The sequence below is a fragment of the Orycteropus afer genome, unplaced genomic scaffold (assembly GCF_000298275.1).
Source record: "Orycteropus afer afer isolate SDZICR_OR568_19922 unplaced genomic scaffold, OryAfe1.0 scaffold00306, whole genome shotgun sequence".
Lineage (NCBI taxonomy): Eukaryota > Metazoa > Chordata > Mammalia > Tubulidentata > Orycteropodidae > Orycteropus > Orycteropus afer.
The window spans coordinates 988082-998453 of record NW_006921893.1 but is presented as its reverse complement, the minus strand read 5'-3'; the positions used below and the strand labels follow the sequence as shown (position 1 = coordinate 998453).

The following is a 10372-nucleotide window of genomic DNA, read 5'->3' as shown; positions in this document are numbered from 1 at the left end:
TGAAAATGAATATCTAATATGGCACACAGGCACGAGTGCTGGGTGTGCCATGTACAAGTGAGATTAATGGTCGTGGAAAATTAGAACATAAAGCAGTAATTCTGAAAACAATCTAAGCTGTTTAAAAAATGCTTCCTCAATTTTGTGTGTGTATAGTTCAGAGCATAAACTTGCCACGATATTTGGCATTTATTTTAATATGTTCACCCTTCCAAAAGGTTTTGCTTCAACAGATTTTTGAAATCTGTACCCTAAACATTTACTTAAACATATGAGTTTCATTCTGATGCCAGTAGCAGTTTTAACAATAGTTTATGCTCTGAAAATGCAATAATCAAGTATTTTGGATCATGCTTCACTTATGCTACTTAGTTCTTAAAACAATGTAACTAATTGTAAATGTTTACATAATGCTAAACTGACATGCAAAACAGAATGAAAATTTACAATGAAGAATGTGACGAACACAGACATTTCTGACCAGTGGTCCAATGAGGCTGATTACACTTTTGACGTTGGTATCCTTAGTCCTACAAGGCCTCCAGTGGGATTGCCTTCTGCAGTCTTCTCTAACACTTGGTTAACAAATTCGGAAGTTTGCCCAGCAACTGGGAGGCCTGAAGAGAAAAATAAAAGGCATGCTTAAGACAATGAAACAGAGGGGCCACAAGGGAACAGGAAATATCTGAGGGTCAGATGTTGCCTTTAGCTTTATAATGGTCTCAAATGAGTACACTCTGCTACTTGCACTGCAGCCCAGGAAATAATTCTTTACCTATCAGGTTGGAGCCCACAGTCCTAAAATTAGAAAAGGCAAACCAAGAATAATCATGAAGAGTAGCTTATCCAACATTTTAAAGTAGAGCAGATGACAAATAATAGCTATACAAATAACAGTCCAAACCCAATCTCAATGCCTACAAACAACATTACCGTGTCTCCAACACACCCAAATCAATTGACAATATAGACCAAAAGGAAGTTTTTAATCATTTTTATAGTTCCTGGATAAAGTCTGTGTTCCTTCACTTTAAGAACAGTAAACAAATAAGTTAGAAGAGAAAAGGGAGAAAGGGTGGGAAGTCGCTAAATATACTGATTTTCTCATTTTCTATAGCTGAGACCAAAAGATGTCTAAAATTCACAACAAAGATATATTGTAAAGAAAAATAGTAACAGGTTAACAAAGAACAGAAGGCATTGCTCATAGGACGAAGTCAAAAGATACTGTACAAAAATACAGCAGCAACACCATCTTAACCAGGGATCAAATTTAGTATGACCAATGATGAGACAAACTGACATTATGTTCTTCCTGAAGTGATGAAATGGAAATGAGTTATCACCTATGAAGTACACTTGCCAAAAAACGTTTAACTGCATCTAATGGAAGGAAACAGAAAACTCCAGATGTTGGCACATTCTGTAAGATAAACTACCTGGCCTCTTCATGAAAAAAAGTAAACAAAAAAACAGCTAGGAGATCAATCTAGATTAAAGGAGACAAAAGAAACATAACTACATACAGTGCATGATCTTTCATTGGATGACACACAAATAAAAAGGCTAGAGAGGAAATTGTTGAGACAATTGGGGATACTTAAATATGGATTCCATGCTAGAAATTACAGCAGCATTAAAATACTTGGGTGTGATACTGGTATTGTGGTTATATCGGTGTTATAGACTGAATTGTGTTCCCCTAAAATACACGACGAATTCTTCCTGGCCCTTGTACCTGTGAATATGATCCTATTTGGAAATCAGGTTTTCCTTTTATTATGTTAACGAGGTCATACTAGTATAGGAGAGGTTCCTAAATTTAATCACTTCTGAGTCATAAAAGAGCAGAATAAACAGACACACACACAGAGGAAAGACAAGGAACACCATGATTGCCACAGACACAAGTAACTAAGAGAGAGGCTCACAAAAGAAACTGACGTGGTTGACACTCAGATTTGGACTTTTATCCTCCAGAACTATGAGAAAATAAATTTCTATTCTTTAAAGTCATCTATTTGTGGTACTTCTGATAAGGCAGCACTAGGTAACTAAGCCAGTAGGAGACTATTTCAAGAGATACATGCTGAAGAATTTGGGATGAAAAATCATTCTGTCTACAATTTACCTATAGAAATTCAGGGAAAAAAATATGCAGACAGAGACAGAAATAAAGCAAATGTAGCAAAATAGTTACAATTAGTAAATTTAGTTCAAGGATGTGTAGATAGTTCACTCTATTATTTCAACTTTTCTGTGGGACCGAAATCTTTAGTGAAAAGTTGAGGAAAGACTACAAGACAAAAACACAAAGCTTTCTAATTATAAGCAGAAACAAAGAAATAAAGCCATAATATGGGTCACACAGTACACAATTTAAAAAGGCGAAAGAATCCAGATAAACAAATCTTAACAGATCTTGTGACAACAGAACTAAGACCAAACATATATCATGGTATCAATAAATGAACTAATATGACTTACCAAAAAAAAACTTCCAGACTGACTCATAAAGAAAATTCAACTATATCCTACAGTCATGCATCACTTAATGTCCACGATATGTTCTGTGAAATAGGACGTTATGTGATTTGGACATTCTGCACACCCTGTATTATTAAGTAGTCCCCAGATCATGAGCGAATTCCATTCTTAAGTCTGTCTTTAAGTCAAATTTATATGTAAGTAAGAACAACAGTTAGGTATAGTTCTTATCTAATATCAGTTAGTCAAATGTTTATCTTAGTATATAGTATGTTGCTGTCTTGCTGTTAGGTGCTAATCTAGTCAGCTCTGACTCATAGCGACCCTATGTACAACAGAACGGAACACTGCCCGGTCATATGCCAACCTCACAATCCTTGCTATACTTGAGCCCATCGTTGCAGCTACTATGTCAATCCATCTTGTTGAGGGTCTTCCCCTTTTTCACTGACCCTCTACTTTACCAAGCATCATAGCCTTCTCCAGGGAATGGTTCTTTATGACATGACCAAAGTAGATGGGATAAAGTCTGGCCATTTCACTTCCAAGGAGCATTCTGGCTGTACTTCTTCCAGAACAGATTTGTTCAATTCTTCAGGCAGTCCATGATATTTTCAGTGTTCTTAGCCAACACCATAATTCAAAGCCATCAATTCTTTTTTGATTTTCCTTATTCATCATCCAGCTTTCACGTGCATATGAGGCTACTGAAAATACCATGGCTTGGATTAGGTGCACCTTAGTCTTCAAAATGGCATTTTGTTTCTTAACACTTTAAAGAAGTCTTTTGTAGCAGATTTACCCAATGAAATACGACATCTGATTTTCTGACTGCTGCTTCCATGGGTATTGATTGTGGATCCAAGCAAAATGAAACCCCTAATTCAAACTTTTCTCCATTTATCGTGATGTTGCTTGAATGGTCAAGTTGTGAGGATTTTTGGTTTTCTTTATATTGAGGTGTAATCCATACTGAAGACTATAGTCTTTGTTCTTCATCAGTAAGTGCTTCAAGTCATCTTAATTTTCAGCAAGCAAGGTTATGTCATCTGCATATAGTAGGTTGTTAATGAGTCTTCCTCCAATCCTGATGTTGCATTCTTCTTCATATAGCCCAGCTTCTCAGATTATTTGCTCAGCATACAGATTGAATAAGTATGGTGAAAAGATACAACCAAGACACACACCCTTTCTGATTTAAACAGTATTATCTTGTTCTGTTTGAACAACAGCCTCTTGGTCTATGTACAGGTTTCTCATGAGAGCACAATTACATTTATATAGTATACATTGTGCCTTTCTATGCATAAAAAACATTAAACACTTCCAGATACACTCAAACATCTTTAACATACTAATACAGTAATAGCAATGTTTTGATGTGTGTCGCAAAGAAGTGCCATGTGTTATTACAAACCATGGTATGTATCTCAAATTTTTAATATTATAGGATTTACGGGGGTTGGGACCACAGATGTATGACTGTATATGTAAAAATCTAAGGGTAGGTTAAAAAAAGAGATGCATCTAATATAAAGTGATTTGTTGTTGTTGTTGTTATGTACCGTCGAGTCGGTACATAACTCATAGTGACCCCTCCTTGGGTTTCCAAGGCAGTATCACTACGGAAGTAGATTGCCCAACCTTGCTTCCGAGGAGTGGCTGGTGGGTTTGAACCACCAGCCTTCTGGTTAGCAGTTAAGCGCCTTAGGCACTACGGTACCAGACTGAAAATAAAAAGGTAGCAAAGGACTACCAAGCAAATACAGACAATAAGAAAGCTGCTTACATTGATGATTATAATATCCGACAGGGCTAAATTCAAAGCAAAACCATTAAACAAGACAGAAGAATACCTCGTGATAATAAAGTCTATAAGCCACAATGGAGATAGCAATAATGAATCCTATTCAAACATCAAAGAATTAATACTCAAAAGTAAAATCACAGAAAATATGAGAAGAAACTGAAGCACATTAGTGGGAACCTTTCTCAGTTGTTGACAGAAAAAACAGAAAAAGAAAGAAAGGTAAAGAAGATCTAATTAATGTAATTGACAAGATTAATGGAGTCAACACGTATTAGAGCCTTAATAGAAAAGAAAATAAGTATTCTCAAATACTCATGCAATATTTAAAATTTTAATCATCTATTAGGCAGTTAAAAAATCTCAATAAATCACAAAAACAAACAATAATAAAAGTAGAAAATAATAATTCCTACCTTCTTGGAAATTCTAAATCTCTATTAAACAATTTTTGGATCAAAGAGTAAACCAAACCTAAATTTTGAAATATCCAGAAAATAATGAAAATATGATGTATTAGAACTTATGAGATATAGCTAAAGTAGTGCTCAGAAGAAATTTCAAAAGCTTTTAGTTATGCTAATGAACATGAAAGAAAAAACGAATGAAGCAACTAAAGAAATTATAAGAAATGATAAATCCAATAGTTCTTAGGGGGGAGGGGAGAAAAACCTATTAACCTATTGTATTTTCTTAAGAGGTTATAAAACAAAAAGGGGAGAACACAATAGACAAAAAATAAGATATGAAAATGAACACTAATCACTGATAAAAAGAACATTAAAAAAAAAAGACTGCTTTGCTCAGCTGTAATACATTTGAAGATATAGGTAAAGAGGATAATTTCCTATGAACATATAAAAAATAAAAACTGACTCCAGAAGAACTAGAGAAAGTTTTCAAACAGTTAATCACAAGAAGAAACTATAATTTATTTAAACTGCTCTAGAAGGGAATTCTGGGGAGATAATGGTGGCAGTATAGATTTTTAATCTCCTTGAATTACCATGTAAAACCAACAACTAGATAGCAAAACCCAAAACCCATGGAAAACACAAATGACAAGGTATCCCCAAAAACTCCAAAATTCAAGAGTGTGGGAACAAATTACCAAGAGCCATCAGACTTGCAGGGATCAACACTATAAGTATTTGTGCAGGAGGAGGCAAAAGGAAGCAATGGGCCTGAGAACAAAATAAGTCTAAAACAGCCAAAAGGTAACTGGCAAGCAGAGCAGGCCAACCTGAGAACCGCAGCTGAAACTAGAAGAGGTTCTGACCAACTCACCTGTGAGTACAAGGTAAAGGCAAGGGGCCCACAGTAAGATGTGAATGGGCTGGAGCAGTCTAGTTCCTGTGAACTTAAAAAACTGACCAGCCAGGGCTCCCCTGCAGGACAGGATCAGCACTGACTCCGGAGTTGGAATCAAAATTGAACAAAACAGGGACAAAAGATATAAAAGAAAGAAAAGGCTGAGAAATGATTTCCAGAGAGCAAGCTGCCATATTTTAAAATATTAACTAAGGAAAAAAAGAGTGGTGGTGGTCTGTGAAGTCAGAAAAGCTATCTGAACTAACCCTTCTTTTAAAAGTTCAGAAAAACTAATTTCACATAAAATAAGTGACAGAAAAGTATCAAAGTCAAAAGCCCATAAACACTTATTCTAAGGAAAAAAAGATAATAAAAACATCCCTGCAATGAATGAGGGTAAGTGATGATTCAGTGGTAGAATTCTCACCTTCCATTAAGGAAGACCTGGGTTAGACTCCTAGTCAATTTCTCATTAGTTAAGCCAAGGTAGTAATAATAATACCTCCTTCAAAGAACTGTGGAATAACCAAAAAAAAACACTCTCAGTATACTCCTGGATCACAGTACCCAACAAAAACCAAATCCACTGCCATCAAGTCAATTCCAACTCATATAGACTCTAGACAACAGTGTAGAACTGTTTGAACTGGGTTTCCAAGGCTGTTAGAACTGCCGGTTTTTTGGTTAGCAGCCCAATGCTTTATAACCACTGTGCCTCCAGGGCTCCTGGATCACAGTAAATACTCAATAAATGTTAGCTGTTTATCCCTTCCTAACACCTACGGAATCCTTTTTCCTCACTTTTATTCTCTGGGAACACAATGGTTAAGCACTGTGCCACTAACCAAAAGTTTGGCAGTTTGAGGCCACCAGCCTCTCCGCCAGAAAAAGATGTGGCAATCTGCTTCCATAAAGATCAGCCTTGGAAACCCCATGGGGCAGTTCTATTCTGTCCTGTTGGATTGCTATGAGTCAGAATCAACTCAACAGCAATGGGTTTGGTTTTTCTGATTTTGTAATTTCTTTTTAATAATGTCTCCTTTGGCCTTTAAACATGAAGAGCTGTCAAATTTCCTGAAATTGTTGGGTCAAAATTTACATGCATTGTTAATTTTATAATGATTCCAAGTTGCCCTTCAAAAATACTAACAACATTATATTCAGTATGCACCCAAGGCTGTCAAGACAAACTTATAAATAATTTCCAAGAACTTGACAGAGACACTAAGTGCATAGAAACATGCAATGTGTATCCATCTTCAATGAAAGAAAATGCATTTTGGTAGATAGGAGACGTGTTTCTGTATAAATAAACTATGCTTCCCTACTTGACTTCACCTAAGAATCTTGATTTCTTCATAGCACTTGTCACAATTTATTATTTTTGTTTTCCTGTGTATTTTTTGTTTTCCATTTTTAGATTATAAATTTACAAAAGTAGGGACCAAATCTCTGTTATTCATCCCTCTATCCTCAACACCAGGAGCTCTGATGGCGTAGTGCCTAAGGCATTTGACTGCTAACCACCAGTCACTCCTCAGGAGGAAGACTGGGCAATCTACTTCCATAGAGATACCGCCTCGGAAACCCAAGGAGGGGTTGCTATGAATCTAATCGACTCGATACAGTGAGTTTGGTTTTTGGTTGGTATCCTCAACACCTGGCACATGGTAAGCTTGAAAAATATTTTGTGGAACTAATGACTTTGCAGTAAATGGGTGTCAGAAATCATGTCTTAACAGAAATATATGTATATATTTAATTCCTAAGATATTTACAATTAAAAAAGAGAAATATAAAACAAGGTAATGTAAGTTGAAGTTTCTATTATGCTAAAAATTATATAATATCTAAAAATAAACAACTAGTTAATGATTAAAAAGTAGGCTCTACTTATAATTCTTTTAAGTCACTTGCCTTTGATATTCAATGAGCATCCTGGGAAAAAAATGAACTAGAAGAAAATTTGGGGGTAACTGAAATTCACCACTTTATACAACATTAGAACCAGTTTTAAAAAGACAGTTCTACAATAAATACTGCTAAACAAAGAACATATAGCTGAACCAATTTTATGATGATTCAGAATTTTCATGGATAGCATTATTCTATAATGCTTTTGGGATGCTGCTAATCTGTCAGTTGATTTGCCAAGCTATGGGGCCTCTGGCGGTCTCATATCTATCTATGCCTACAAAAGCTATTTCCACCCTCCTCTTCAGCTATCACTTTGTCTTGCTTCAGGATGCCTGCTTCTCTGATCCTCCCTATGTTGTGAAATTTGTTCAATGATAGGAAACCAGATAACTAAACTTGTTAGAATCCTGTGAAATGTATTAGCAAGTTAAACAAATAGGTAAGAACCTCCACTAGGTGTAAACTGCATGTTTGACAGCTCAGGGACCTTATGATTCTCCATGGAAAATTAAAGTTGCTTTAAGTTTATCTTTTTCAAGTGTTAAAATAATTTGATAAGAAATCTAAATAACACATTGTGGTAACAAATATGTATTTATGAATACTAAATTCCAAAATACAAAAGACTTAAAAAACAAGGAAGAACTACAATGAGAGCACCTGAGTATTCACTAACTAAAAGAACCTTTAATATTCCCTTGAATCATCTATCTTACACTACATGTTATCATTTGTTATTAATTTATCCTACATTCTTCTTACCAAGAGTATCTTTAATGAGGATTTCAAGCTTCTGCCCCATGTTGGGTCCTCTCTCCTCTCTTGGATTCTGTACTCGGTTTACAATTTCTTGCTTGATGGAGTTGATTACAAACAACAAATTATCTGCAAAATAAAACAAGACAATTGGAACATGTCACTAACATGGAAGAAATTGGCTTTAATTATGTAATGAGAGAGATAAAACTGTTGAAAAACAGAGAATGTGTCAGAAAACATTAAGGAATGATGGCTGTAATCTTCATATCCAGAAACTACTTTCCAATGATGTGCATGATAACATCTTGTAGACGTGCATCAATGTCTACTATACTGTAAGTACGTTGGCATATTTATCCTCACAGTTTTAAGACTTATGATGGTGCCTAGCATACCAAACTGTAGGAGCTCAGAAAATGTTTATTAAATATATAAAACCATGTCCTTCAAAGGCAAAAGCTTAAAAAGAAATTCCCCACCTTAAGAAGCTAAAAAGGGGGGTGGGGGTAGAGACCAAAGTTAACCAACAGTAAATAAACCTACTGCCATCAAGTTGATTCCAACTCATAGCAACCCTATAGGACAGAGTAGAACTGTCCCATAGAGTTTCCAAGACCATAAGTCTTTACGGAAGCAGACTGCTTCATCTTTCTCCCATCGAAACACCAACTTTTTGATTAGCAGGCAACTACTTTAACCACTGCGCCATCAGAGCTCCTTAACAGTAAATAGAAGGGGGAAAATAATAAAGAGCAGAAATCAGTGATACAGAAAACAAACACACAACAGAAAAAAAATCTGAAAAAATCTAAGCCAAAATCTGGTTCTTTGAAAAGACTGACAAAGTGACAAACTTCTAGCTAGAATGATTATAAAAAAGTAGTGGTGATGGTAATCATCTATATCTGGAATGAAAAAGGGGTTATCACTTAAGAATCTATAAATATGAAAAGGTAGTAAAAAAAAATATTATGCTACTATGCCAAAATATTAACAACTAGATGAAATGGACAAATTTCTTGACAATGCAACTCAACAAAACTGACAAAAGAAGAAATGGAAAATCTCAAGCTTACTTCTAATAAAGGAACCCAATTTATAAAAAATCTTCCCAAAAGAAAAAAACACAAATAGTTTCACTAGAAAATTCTATCAAATACTACAAATATGATCAATATTATCAAACTGTTTCAAAAAGAGCAAGACGGACTATGGCTCCACTTGTTCTGAGGCCTACAGTCCTAATACAAACACATTACAAAAAGAGAAAATCACAGACCAAAAACTATCTTGAATATAGACAGAAAAATGGTTAACAAAATTTAAGGAACAAAATCCAATTTAAAATAGAATAAATTCCAATAAAATATTAGCAATACCTTCCAATATAAAAAGGAAAATATATCCTAAACAAGTAGTATTTATACCCTAGGAATGTACACTTGTTGAATATTTTTTAAAAAATCCAAGTAATTTAATATTAACAGGTGACTATGTACTATATGAACAGAATAAAAAATGATTGTCTGAATAGATAAAAAGAAAGAAGAGGCATTGGTCAATATTCAACTGCCACTTCTAACAAAAATAGGCCCCTAGGTAGTGCAAATGGTTTAAACTCAACTACTAACCAAAAGGATGGCAGTTCAAACACAACCTGTGGTGTTGGGGAAAAAAAGGCCTGGCAATTTGCTTCCATAAAGATTATAGCAAAAACAAAACATAACAAAACAAAACCCTATAGAGCAGTTTCACTCTGTAACATATGGGGTCACCATGAGTCAGAAGTGATTTGACAGCAACAAGCTTTTGCCAGCTCTGATAAAACTCAAGGAGTCTTGGTGGCACAGTGGTTAAGCACCTGGTTGCTAACTAAGAGTCAGCAGTTTGAATCCACCAGCCCCTCTGTAGGATAAAGATGTGGCAGTCTGCTTCTGTAAAGACAGCCTTTGGAAACCTCATGGAGCAGTTCTACTCTGTCTTATAGGGTTATTATGAGACAGAATCAACTTGATGGCAACAGGTTTTTTTGTTTTTTTATTAAAAATATTCAACAAACTAGCACTAGAAAATAATTTCCTCAAAACGATA

General features: G+C 35.2%; 1 protein-coding gene across 1 annotated transcript in view; it reads right to left on the bottom strand.

The window, feature by feature from the left end:
• Window positions 1-501: 501 nt before the first annotated feature.
• CREBRF (CREB3 regulatory factor) overlaps window positions 502-10372 on the bottom strand; it is a 46984-nt gene continuing 37113 nt past the window's right edge. The window contains exons 7-8 of the mRNA XM_007951654.1: window positions 8285-8407; window positions 502-617 (exon numbers count right to left, since the gene is read on the bottom strand). Of these exons, the coding sequence (XP_007949845.1) occupies window positions 502-617; window positions 8285-8407 (239 nt within the window). The remainder of the gene's footprint in view (window positions 618-8284; window positions 8408-10372) is intronic.